The sequence below is a fragment of the Ictalurus furcatus genome, chromosome 16, assembly GCF_023375685.1.
Source record: "Ictalurus furcatus strain D&B chromosome 16, Billie_1.0, whole genome shotgun sequence".
Taxonomy (NCBI): Eukaryota; Metazoa; Chordata; class Actinopteri; order Siluriformes; family Ictaluridae; genus Ictalurus; species Ictalurus furcatus.
In genome coordinates this window covers 28,696,139-28,709,375 of record NC_071270.1, presented here as the reverse complement: position 1 = coordinate 28,709,375, position 13,237 = coordinate 28,696,139, and the positions used below count along the sequence as shown (strand labels likewise).

The 13,237-nt window shown below is 39.2% G+C and overlaps 1 protein-coding gene across 3 annotated transcripts in view; it reads left to right on the top strand.

Annotated features, from left to right (window-relative positions):
• Positions 1-13,237, top strand: part of exd3 (exonuclease 3'-5' domain containing 3) — a 50,303-nt gene that overhangs the window by 11,155 nt on the left and 25,911 nt on the right. For all 3 annotated transcript variants that reach the window (XM_053644704.1, XM_053644703.1, XM_053644702.1), the window contains 12 exons: positions 70-176; positions 423-496; positions 1,297-1,335; positions 1,974-2,140; positions 3,025-3,175; positions 3,896-4,094; positions 4,315-4,424; positions 5,380-5,557; positions 6,117-6,277; positions 8,367-8,570; positions 9,148-9,201; positions 9,440-9,571. In XM_053644704.1, coding sequence (XP_053500679.1) covers positions 70-176; positions 423-496; positions 1,297-1,335; positions 1,974-2,140; positions 3,025-3,175; positions 3,896-4,094; positions 4,315-4,424; positions 5,380-5,557; positions 6,117-6,277; positions 8,367-8,570; positions 9,148-9,201; positions 9,440-9,571 — 1,576 coding nt within the window. The remainder of the gene's footprint in view (positions 1-69; positions 177-422; positions 497-1,296; positions 1,336-1,973; positions 2,141-3,024; positions 3,176-3,895; positions 4,095-4,314; positions 4,425-5,379; positions 5,558-6,116; positions 6,278-8,366; positions 8,571-9,147; positions 9,202-9,439; positions 9,572-13,237) is intronic.

Sequence of the window (13,237 nt, the reverse complement as noted above, 5' to 3'; positions counted from 1 at the left end):
TGTGTCTGTGTGTGTGTGTGTGTGTGTGTGTGTGTGGATTAAATCTATATTTTTTGTTTATTTTTGCAGGCAGTTTCCTTGTTTGTCACTTTCCAAGCACCAGACCGACCAGATCCAGTCCAAGATGCTCATTCGACACGTCTTCCGGCTCATGGAAAAATTCAACATTGATCCTGGTGCGTTTTTTTGTGTGTGTGTGTGTGTGTTCGTGTGTGTGTGTGTGTGTGTGTGTGTGTGTGTGTGTGCGCGCGTGCCTGAATCATGATTTCTTGATCCTTAAACATAACTGATGGTAGGTAATAGTTTTGCCAATCAGCTAATGTCAGATGTTGGTTTTTATTAACGCTGACACGTGGAGCACTGAATGTGATAAAGTGTGTGTGTGTGTGTGTGTGTGTGTGTGTGTGTGTGTTTTGCTGTAGGTTTGTGTGTGAACGCTGTCTACAAGAGGAAACTCGACTCCCTGAGATTTCTGATGTACAAGAGATTTGGAGAGGTGAGAGATGGGAAAAAATTACAAGTATTTATTTATTTATTTATTTATTTATTTACTTATTTCATTAATCATGCAAAACCATGCTACTACAAAATCATGCTACTCCCTGTCAGTCATTCTGCTAGCTAATTCTGAAAGCTCCGCCTACTGTACTAGCATTCATATTCTTTACTCTAAAGCAGTGTGTGCTTTAGAATCACTGGTTGCACCTTTAAATGATGAATTCACATCGTTCCCTAGATATCAAAGTAAAGGCAGGGCAGGGGTCCAAAGTTTTTTTCATTTATTTAGAATGATGTAATGCCAAGCGGTTTTAGTTATTAGTTATAATATTTCCTAATCTAAAGCTTAATAATTGAAAAATAAGCATACAGCAACCTCCATTAATATTGGCACCCTTGGTGAATATGAGCAAGGAAGGCTGTGAAAAATTGTCTTTATTGTTTAACCTTTTGATCTTTTGTTCAAAAAATTCACAAAAATACCCTGCTTTCATGGATCTCAAACAATTACAAACACAACACAGGTTTATCCAAATATATCTTTGTTAAATATAGGTGTGCAACAACTATTGGCACCCTTTCAGTCCATACTTTGTGCTAGCTCCCTCTACCAAGATAACAGCTCTGAGTCTTCTCCTATAACGCCTGATGAGGTTGGAGAATACGTGGTGAGGGATCTGAGAGCGTTCCTCCATGCAGAACCTCTCCAGATCCTTCAAGCTTGCGTGAATTTGACAGTTATACAGATACAGAATTGAAACTGTTTTTGCATTGATCTGTTTGTCTGTTTTGTTGTAGAAGAACATGACTGAGGAGAACTGGAGGGACCATGTGCAGGTAGATCGGTTCTTATACATGTTCTAGAACTTTTCCATTGGGGATACACATACTGTAAAATACACACATTTGCTTCCTTTTATTGCAGAACAGGAACACGTGGGCGGAGCTAGTATAATTAGATATTTTATATTTATTTTATCTACTTATCCGCCCACAGTAATGTTTTCTTTTATAGGTGATATTTAACCTGATTTCCTTTTTCTTATCTTTTATAAAATGTTCCCTTATTCACTATGCGTGCTCACTACATAGCGTATGACGTTATAATGGGATTATAGAACATGTATAGAGCCTGATGATATCCATTTGGGAAAAATTGGCTGCATTCAAATGAATCTCTGTTTTTGGAAGAACATAAGTATTGGCACCCTGGGTTTGGGTTACTCAGTGCCATTAAAACAAACTCGTGAAAATCAGTTTGAGTGGTTTTACCGATGGTGTCTGTTACTAGTCTCCGCCCACAACCTGCATATAAACCCCTCCCACATTCACAGTGATAGTGGTCCAGTGATAGGAAAGTGATACAACTTGGGTATGCATAGGTATGAGGTTGGATTAGTGACTGTGCCATGTTATCTGGTGGAAAAGCATGAAACGTGTGTGTGTGTGTGTGTGTGTGTGTATGTATGTGTCAGGTCACAGTGGAGGGCAGTGTGGACCTCCAGGTTGTGTTAGTGGAGCTCTTAGTGAAACACTGTGGACTGAAGGCTGCGGCTCAGTGGGCCAAACACTACAGGGTACCGAGAGACAGACTTCCCATGGCGGTGTGGGACACCATGGAGATACTCTCCTCCAGTCAACTGTGAGTGCTTAATAGGGCTACACACACATGCACGCATGCACACACACACAGAGTTGCTTTGTCTAAAATAAAAAAACACATCACTCACACACACCTTAGAGCTTTCAGAATGATGTCACTGTTCCCACACTGTTACATTAGTTTGGCTAAAAAATTTTAAATAAATTTTCACATTCAGTCAGCTGCACATTACTGTGAGTTTAATAATAATAATAATGATAGCAGTTTAATCATGAATATGTTCTTGTGGTGAGCTGTAAGGTCTTCGAGATTAAAGGTACGATCAGCGAGTTTTAAATAAATTAGATTAGAACGTTTATAAGTGTTTATAACGATCTTCTGGTCTCATTTGAGTAGCTTTAATAAAATCTCAGAGGAGAAACTCTGGTCTCTGTGGCAGACTTGGGCTGTAAACATCATCCAGCCAATCAGGACAAGGAGATGGATCTACTGTCAATCATCTCATGTGTCAGTTCTGAGCTCCGCCTCCTGCAATAGCATTCAGATATTCTAGTTGAAGCAAAGGCAAAATATCCTTTAAAATATCCGCATGTGAAGGTTTAAAGGCTTTTTTTCCTCAATGGCCAGTTTGTTTTTTACATGTGGAACATCTAAATCCTTTTAAAAGGCGCTGCCTCTGTGGTTTTTCTGGTCGCTGAGGAGACTCCACAGGTTTCCACAGGAACGAACTTGTTTCATGGATGTTCCATAAGGTTAAATGTAACATAACGGGATAAAAACTGACGTCGTACTTTGATGGATAAATATGATGATCGCCGGTACATTGCTGCGGTGTAAGAGGAATAAAACACTCGGGGACGCGCTGTTAGAGGAAAATAATCATCTTCTGTGTAGGAAGTGACCGTCCTTGTTTCTTCCCTCAGAGAAATAAATGAAGTGTGTTCTCCTCTGGATCTGTGGGTCACTCCTCCATCTCACCAGCGCCAGTTCTACCAGCTTCCTCTGGACCAGCAGCAGGTCCACATGGTGGAGAACTCGGAGCAGCTGCAGCTGTGCAGAGACTCGGTTCTACAGGTAGCAGCTGCACACCACCTCCAGCGAGCTCAGTGCTACGTGACTGTCACGCTACGCTGCAGTCACTACGTCCTGTTCATCCCCCAAATCACACGGTTCTGCAGCAAAGATAACAATACTGGGGCGATACAACTGTCACTGCGTTACCATGGAGACCACACTTGTTTGTTTTTGTTTGTTCATATCGGTGCAGTGATCATCTCCTTTTTGTGCACAAGTTGTTATTATTATAACATAGATATGAAGCTATAATAACTTTTGTTTTTTTTTTTACCATATTTCCTTTTCTTTCCTCCCCCTCCTTCCTTCTCATCTTTCTTTCTTTCTTTCTTTCTTTCTATTCTCCTCTTCTCCTCTTCTCCTCTTCTGTTTTCCTTTGTATTTTTTCTTTCATGTTTCATCCTTCTCTTCTTCCTATCTTTTTTTTCATACTTTTTCCCCTCTCTAATTTCTCTAGTTTCTATTCCGTCCTGTCTTTCCTGTCTCTTTACACTGTCCTTTCTTCATTTTTGTTTTTCCTTCTTTCTTTGTAACTGTCCATCTTTCTTTGGGTGTCTGCAGGGTAAAGGTTCAGGAATTAAAAATCTAATGTAGTGTCTCTAATAAATAAATAATGCACACGTACTAATTTGTTGAATTCTCATTAAACAATTAGATACAGACGTTTTGAAGTCACATGACCATGTTGCGTTTGTATTTCTCCCCGGTTGTCCTGCGTAGGCGGGGCGTGTGGTGGGCGTGGACATGGAGTGGAGAGCCGGATTCGGTACAGTGAGCAGACAGCGCATCTCCCTGATCCAGCTGGCCGTGAAGGAGCGAGTGTTCCTGTTGGATCTGTGTGCTCCGGGTCTCAGCCATCACAGCCTGACCGTCAACTTCATCCGAACGCTGCTCACCAACACCAGCGTCCTCAAACTGGGTGAGGATCCGTAATGCATCAGGAGACACGTGGGGAGGTTCTTCTCACCGTGGGGCTCCATGAGAACGTTTCTCACGCTCTTTATGGGAACGTGTAGACTAAACTCTGTGATTAGAACATCTGAAGTGTTTTAATAAAGAATCGTACATCTGGAGAACATATTGCAGGTTATGGTCAGTTTGAAAACTGTGTGTGTGTGTGTGTGTGTGTGTGTGTGTAGGTTATGGGATGTCTGGAGATTTGAGGAGTCTGGTGGCCACATGGCCTGAGTTAAAGGAGGAACCTCTGGAGTTTAAGGGAGTCTTGGACCTGCTCCATGTCCATCAGCAGGTAACCAACATCTCCACGTATCTCCACCAATAACATCACACCTGCTCTTAAAGGGACAGTCCACCTAAACTTTCACTCCATCAGACGGGAGAGTCTCTCTTTTCTTTCATTCTTTTTTTTTTCATTCTTGTTAGATTTTCATTTTTTTCTGGTTTCTTTTCCTCTCTGTCTTCTTTCTTTCTTTCTTTCTTTTTTTTCTTTCTCCTTCTGTTGCTCTCCTCATTCTCTCTCCCTTCTATTTTTTCTTTGTGTCTGTCTTTTCTCTCTTTTTTCTCCTCCCTCTCTCCAGCATGTTTTCTTTCTTTCTTTCTTTCTTTTTCTTATTTTCTTAATTTTTTTCTGTTGCGTTCCTCCGTCTCTTCCTCTTCTCTTTTTCTCTTCTTTCTCTATTTTCTTTTCTTTTGCCCCCTCTCTTGGGTACTTTTCATTCATTCACTCACTCTTTTTCATTCTTTCATTCTCTCTTATCCCCCTCATATTTAATTATTTATTTTTCTTTCTTTCTTTCTATATTTTATCTTTTTCCCTTTCTCTTAGGTACGTTTTGTTTCTTTCTTTCCTAATTTTTCTGTTGCTTCCCCCCTCTATTCCCCTTCTCTTTTTCCCTCTTTCTCTCTTTTATCTTTCTTCATTTTCTTTTCTTTTAGCACTTGTAGTTTTTGATCATTTGTATAGATTTTTACTAATTCAGTGGAAACCTCATTAACCGATAAGATACAAGCGTTTAGTCATGTGACATACACCTTGCTCGAGTCAGAGGAGTGATAGGCGCACAATGATGACATCATACAGCCCTGATTGGTTAGCAGGAGAGCGATGCTGGTGTAGATATTTCTTCTATATGGTGTGGCACTGATGATGATGTCCCTGATTGCTAGTAAAGCCTCAAACTCCACACACCGTTCTCTAGTATCTTATATGTGATATGACCTTTGACCTCTCACCCCTGGATTAGCTGCAGCGGTGCTGGCGAGGGAGAACCGGGCCTCGGCCGGTGGAGGTGAACGAGGGCCCGGCGGAGAAAGGTTTGAGTCTGCTGGTGCAGCAGGTGCTGGGAAAACCGCTGGATAAAACTGAACAGCTGTCCAACTGGGAACGCCGTCCACTTCGCACCGGACAGGTCCGCTACGCAGGTAAGACACAAGCCACGCCCACAGACCCCGCCCACCGGTGTGACTTTTATTTGCAGTATTTAACGTTTGTTCCTCTAACTGCGACCCTTTTTTTTTTTATCTACCCGTCTGTCTATCTATCTTTTTTCATTTTTTCTTTCCTTATTACTTTTTTCTTTCTCATTTTTTCTTTATTTTGTTTCTGATGATTTAAAAAAAAAATCTTATTTTTCTTTCTTTTTCCCCTCTTGCTGGTATTTTTCATTCTCTTCACCTTTTGGCTTTTATGGTTGCCTTTTCCTTCTGTCTAATCTGTCTTCTCTTCATTCCTGCTTTCTTTCTTTCATTTTTTTTAACCTATCTATTATTGCCTTCTGTCTCATACACTTTCCTTTTCTCTTCTCCTTCATGCTCTCATTCTGTCTGTCCATCTACCTCGCTTCCTCTCTCGCTTTCTCTCTCTGTTCGTCTATCTCTGTGTGTGTGTGTGTGTGTGTCTCTCTCTCTGTCTGTCTGTGTTTTACTTTCTCTCCTCTCTCTCTCTTTCTGTCTGTGTTTTTCTTTCTCTCTCTCTCCGTAGCGATAGACGCGTACTGTCTGGTGGATGTGTATCAGACTCTCTCTGCGGATCCGAAGGCGTTCGGTCTTCCTGATGATCTGCACTCTGTCAAGCCGAGTTCATCGACCAAAAGTGACTCAGACAAAAAAACTAAAGAGAAGAGGAAGCAGACGGAACGGAGGGTCAGTCAGTCTGTCAGCGCACACACACACACACACACACACACACACACACACACACACACACACACGTGCTTTACTGCAGTGTTTTACAAGCTGTAGTCACAGTCTCTGTAATAAAATGAGATATAAAAATGTCTGATCTGAGAAAGAAGTGAGAGATTTAAGAAAAAAAGGTCTTTGAGTCTAAAAATGAAAAAGGAAGTTGCTGGGATTCGTTTATTCTCACGTATTTAATAGATTTTGGTAGTCAGCTAGCTAACATGAGCTAACCTGACCTAGGATTCCTGAGAGGAATTCTAAATCATATTTATAAATGTTGGTCATTTTCACTGGTCATCAAAGCTAACTGGCTAACAAGCTGACAGGATCTGTGAGAGGATTTATAAGAAATCATATTTATAAATGTTAATAATTCTTAGTGCTAATGCTAGCTGCAGAATAATAATATGAGCTAGACTTGATAACCGTCAGCGTTAGCAGTGACGTTTATGACCGTTTATAAATATGACCGATAGAAATCCTGTCAGAAATGCTAACACAAACTAAATTAACAGCATGTCTGAGAGAATTAATTTTTTCTCATCTTCACTGCTAACAATAACCAGCATTAACGAACCTGACAGGATTTCTGAGGAATTCCAAGGATTTTTAATAGAGATTTATAAATATTTGTCATTTGTGACGCAAGTATTAGCTAGCTAGTTAACGTGAGCAAAGCTGACAGGATTTTAGCTCAAGCTAACATGACAGAACTATTTTCAGATGATGATTAAATAATGTTGAGAATTTTTATTGCTAATGCTAGATAGCTGACTAATCTCCCTGGCTTAATGCGAACTATCTGCTGTATGTAACATGAGCTAACCTGACTGAATTTCTAATAAGAATTTTTATATTCGGTTATAAACTTTACTGCTTGTTCTAGCTAGATAAAATAAGCTAACTTAATATGATCTCTGATGATTTAAAAAAAAAAAAAAAACGGATTTTAGAGTCAGAGTCATGCACTTTTGTATCTTTAGTGCTAAAACTTAACACAAGCTAACTAAAGAATTTTTTTGCGAATTTTTCAGTCCGCTTAAAACATATTTTGCTTGTATTTTCTCATTTATAAGTCGCTTTGGATGAAAGCGTCTGCTAAATGAAGAAATGTAAATGTTCACTGAGAATGCTAGATAGTTAAGATGAAGTAACCTGACAAGATTTTAAAATCTTAATTTTGATCGTTCTTAATCATCACTGCTAACGCTAGCTATCTAGTTAAAATGAGCTAACAAGGCAGGATTTCTGAGAGGATTTTTCATCAATGTTTAGAATCCACACTGCTAACTCTAACTAGCTAATATTAGCTAACTTGACAGGATTTCTGTTTTTTAAAGCATTTTAAAGTTAGATTCTATTATTATTATTATTATTAAAAATCTTACCATGAGCTAACCTGACAGGCTTTCTAAATCTTAATTGTGGTTGTCCTGTGTGGTTGTCCTATTAGCTAGCCGGCTAATATGAGCTAACCCGGCAGGATTTCTGAGAGGATTTTTCATAAATGTTTAGAATCTACACTGCTAACTCCTACTGGGCAGCAAAAGCTAACATGACGGGATCTCTGATGGTTGTTTTAAAGGATGTTAATGTCAGATTCATACATTTTTAGATCGGTCAGTGCTAAAACTAGCTAGCTTGACAGGATTTCTGAGTTGATTTTTTCAGTCAGATTGATGATATTTTACAGTATTCACTGATGATGCTACGTAGTTATCGGGTGCTAACCTGACAGGATTTTTGAAAAATCTTAATTATGATTGTTCTTAATCATCACTGCTAATGCTAGCTGGCTAACATTTCTGAGAGGATTTTAAGCCATTCTTATAAACGTTTATAAATATTCACTGCTAATTCTAGCTGGATAATGAGACAGAATTGGTTGAAGGAGCGTCTTTGAGTTTATAGAAGGGTTGAAAGACATGTCCGTCTGTCCCACCCCGAGTGTAACGATGTATTAAGTAAGGTAAATCCCAAAAGAATTGCACAACGCAGTACAAATTGCATTATGTTTAAAGCCTAGCGTGGGTGTTTGGCCCGTCTCCAGGCTCGTCAGAGTGCCCTCAGGTGCGCAGGCGATCAGGACGAGTGTGTGAGGGGGATCGACGGGCAGTACGGCGCCTCCATAACGCCTCAGGAGCTGCGGGTGGTGTGTGACAACATGCTGCAGGGCCTGGGCAGGTACCTGCGCTGTGTGGGCGTCGACGTGCTGATGCTGGAGAACACGGACGACCACAAAGTAGCAGCGCAGGTCAGACACACACTGTACGCTCTGGAAGTATTGGCACCCTTCATGTTATGAGTGAAAAATGTTCAAATGTACATTTTCTTAAAGTGAAGAAAACCACGAAATGCCGCGAGAGCCGTGATTCGATTCTGTACACTGATGTATTTCCTTTTGAAACAGGAAGTCAGAGTGATGGTGTGTTGGAGTACCTGACTGATTCACACAACAGCCAATAGCATCCCCCCGTCTAATCTAAACAAACCCGAGTGTAATTTTGCCTCGCTAAGTATGCAGAACAGACTTCTTTTAATAAAATTTATTTATTATGTATATCCTGATCTCTATATCGTTTGTGTGTTTTTTTGACACATTTGTTTTTCGAATTAATTTGGAGGAAAGGTAGTAAAGTAAAGGTTCTCCGTGTGTTTGAGTGAAACGTTTGAGTTATTAATCGGTAATGTTCATACAGTATTTTTAAATAAGAATGAAATGTTTTAAAAATAATCCATTCTCTCAGTAGGTGCCAATAATTGTGAAGGTTTTGGCTAAATTTGTTTTAGTTAAACGAATCGAATGTTTATCTTCTCTGACGTTTTAACAGATCGCTCGAAAGGAAGGTCGTATCATCCTCACTTCCGGTCAGCCATTTCAATCTGTAAGTGTGTGTGTGTGTGTGTGTGTACCATTTGTACTTGCTTCCAGATTTTTAAAAACAAGGAACTTCAGTCCTATGGAATTGTATAAATAAATAAATATTAATAGATAAATAATTTGTATTTTTTAAAATAATATATTTCAATATTAATATAATACGAAATTTGTATTAATAAGATTAGAGTTAAATTTAGGTGCAGACATAACCATTAATTAGGTGTGGGTGTGTGTGTGTGTAGCTCCGGTCGCAGGTTGCAGAGGGACGCTGTCTCACTCTGGACTGTTCGGAGAAGGCTCGGGACCAGGCTCTCCGCGTCCTCAAACATTTCAACGTCCGCCTCACACCATCGGACATATTCAGTCGATGCCAGGTGTGTGTGTGTGTGTGTGTGTGTGTGTGTCTGTGTGTGCATGTGTGCGCTTCCAGACAGATGGCTTCTTCCCTTAAAAAAAAAAGATCAAAGTCAAGATCAGTGACCAAACAAAAAAGCAAGACAAATAAAAGCCGTGAGAGTTTGTGACGTTGAGTGAGATGGAGACGGATTAGTGCGCGCGCGTGTGTGTGTGTGTGGGGGGGGGGGGGGGGGGGGGGGGGGGGGGACATGAGGTGTTTTATCAGCGCAAGGAAACGTGGAGGCCATGGGCAGGAAGGAAGCGAGGCGAGATAGAGCGGCGCTCTGGAGACACGTCTCCTGTGAATCATTCGTTTGAAGTGACACTGAGGTATTCACTGGAACAATGGTGGCTGGTGTTGTTTTTTTTATTTTTTTATAACTGTAGGCCGTGAACAGGAGGAGGAGCAGAGAGGGATATCTCACTCTGAGTGAAGGTGAATAAAGATAAAGAATGAGTGAGGGAGTAAATACTAACGAGCGTGTCGAAATGCTTGAAGTGGTTTTGACTTTGTGCCAAAAATCAAGACGATGTGTGTTACAGCTACTTGGATCAAAAGAGTGGGAACAATTAATGCATAAAAATATATATTTTTTCAGTCAATATACAATAATCATTCGTTTCATGTTTTCTCAGATGTTTACTCAACATCTGCACCTTTTCCCTTCATTAATATGCAGATATCTACGTATATTCATGAGATGCAAATAAGAAACATCCCTACATCATCCTGCTATCAGTAAATCCTAGCTAGCTAGCCTAGCATGCTGATTCTGCGGGAAAATGTTTCGGGAATCACATGATCGTCCTCTTATAATTTGCATTTTTAGTGATGCAAGAACCCGAGCTCATGCATAGCCCCGCCCCTGACTCAGGTTTAAATACCCCGAGAATGTTTCTGATTTTAAAAAACAAAAAACTGGTAATATAATTGAACAAAAATTCCAGTGTTACCAGATTTGAATTGTGAAGATTTGTGAAAGACTTACTGACTTAATGGACTTACTTATTTAAGTACTTATGTATTTAGTTACTTACATGCTTATGTACTTGAGTACTTACTTCCATAGTTCCTTAGGTATGCACTTACTTAAACACTTGGGTATGTGCTTACCTACAGTCGCACTTACATCCTTACTTAATTCTGTATGTACGTACTTGTGTACTTACATAGGTGCATGTGTATTCGTTTGCTGATGTAGTTTCATTCTTACATACGTATTTGCTTACTTATATATTTACTTGCATACTTATATAATTTCTTACTTATGTACCTGCTCAGTTTGGCACTTACCTACAGTCTTACACACTTTGGTACTTGCTTACTGACATACTTACATAGTTACTTACTTTTGTACTTTAATACTTGTGTAAAGAAGTCCTTGTGTACTTCTTTCATACGCACTTACGCCCTTGCGTACTTGTGTACTTGCTTTCTTCCATACATACTTGTGTACATTCTTGCGTCCTTTTGTACTTGTGTACTAACTTTCATGCGTACTTGTACTTCCGTACATACTCATGTACTTGTGTACTTACTTTGTTACATACTTGTGTACTTTCTTACGTACTTGCATACGTGTACTTATTTTCTTGTGTACTTGTGTACTTGCGTTCTTGCTTACATACAACTTTACATACTTGTATACTTTCATACTTATTTACTTACGTACTTGCATTCCCACATAGTTATGTCCTTGTGTACTTGTGTACTTGCGTACACGTGTTTTCGGTGAGAAAAGTGGAACAAAAGCATGCAGAGATGCAGGTAGAGTTGGGGACGGCGTGTACTGTAGAAGAAAGGAACAGGAGAAAGAGAGATGCAGGTAGATAAGTCACCAATTCATCTTTTTTTTTTTTTCTTGTAGCATATCTGCTCTTCATCAGCACTCTTTATTTTGTGCGACAGTTCACGGGCATTTGCGTCACAGACGCGCCGTCTCGTCGGGGTCAGGCGCTACACGGCGAGGGGAGGGAAGTCAGGTGGAGAGAAGTAGGAAGTCTGAAAGACAAGAAACAAACGTCAGTGCGATTTTTATTTTATTTAATTTCCTGCCTGAAATATTATCTGGACGTCGTGAAGGTGAAAGAACACAAGCCATCTTCCACGCTTGACTCACTCTCGCACGTGCAGAATAACGTGCACGTACGCGATATTTATTCATATGGCAGTTAATACAGCAGAATGCTGTATTAAAACACAAACACGTTAAATGAGGTATATAATATACAGTATATAGTTCAGAAGGTCTATTATTTTATTTTTCTAAATTAAGCTTTCCAGGGCTAAAATATTTGAATTTTAAATTCACGTTCTGTTAAATTCCCCTCTGAAAAATACATTTCTTTATTTACTTCCTTATTTATTTTCTTTCTTGAATACTTGCGCATGTAATAACTTACGTATTTACTTAAGTACTTGCTTACTAACTTACATACTTCCATATTTACTTACATTCTTATGCACTTACTTACGTACTTAAATAGGTATGTACGTACTTATTTACTTGTGTACTTACTTGCCTACAAACTTATGTGCTTACACAGTTGTGTACTTACATATGTAGTTACATGTTTACTAAGTTACATTCTTAATTTAAGTACTTGTGTACTTGCTTACTAGCTTACATACTTCTGTACTTGCTGACGTACTTATGGACTTACATAGGTATGTATGTACTTATTTACTTTGTGTACTTACTTACATGCTTGCATATATCAGTGCATACACACTTACTGATGTAGTTACATACTTACTTGCCTACAAACTTATGTACTTGCATAATTGTGTACTTGCATACTTGCATACAGTAGTTCCTTGTGTTCTTACTTGGATGCATAAATACTCATCTCCTTATATACGTATTTACATACTTATTTGGATACTTATTTATGTACTTGCATACTTAATTCCTTACTTACGTTCTTTGTCTAGTTACTTACACACTTAATTCAGCACTTTTTTCCTCGTGTACTTACTTTCTTACATACTTGGGTAAATGTGGACGTACTTACTCGTTCGTGTCTTGCTTACTTGTGTACTTCCCGCACTTGCACATACCCTTTGTGAGTATGGGTTAGGGTTAGTTGAGGGAATTGAGCACACAACCTTCTGGTCACTGGGACAGAAGTGTAACCTGTGAGCTTGTGCTGAGTAAAAAAAACAATAATCGCTTCCTCTGAAAGGTCACATCCTGTGTACTAAAATCGCTGAGGCAGCACGTCCGGCTTTCTCCGGCATTCCTCAGACACGCCATCCTCCTTCAGACAGTTTCTGGAGCAACCGAAGCCATGATTTTTTTAAAAACGGTGTTTTATATCATTTTTCATCAGACTGTAGTTGTAAATGTGGCAGTGGCTTGAAGGGAAAACCCCGAAATTAATAAACATCCTGCTATTATAGATACATATATAGATCGAGAGGTACTTTATTGATCTTGAGGAAAATGGTATGTTTATGTACTTATGTATTTATTTACATATTTAATTACATATTCACTAAGTTACATGATTAGTTTCATACTTAAATACTTACATACGTGTGTACTTTCTTTCATACTTACATAGTTCCTTACTGATGTTCTAAAATACTTACCTAGTTATATACTTATCTCCTTACATACGTATTTATTTGGATACTTACT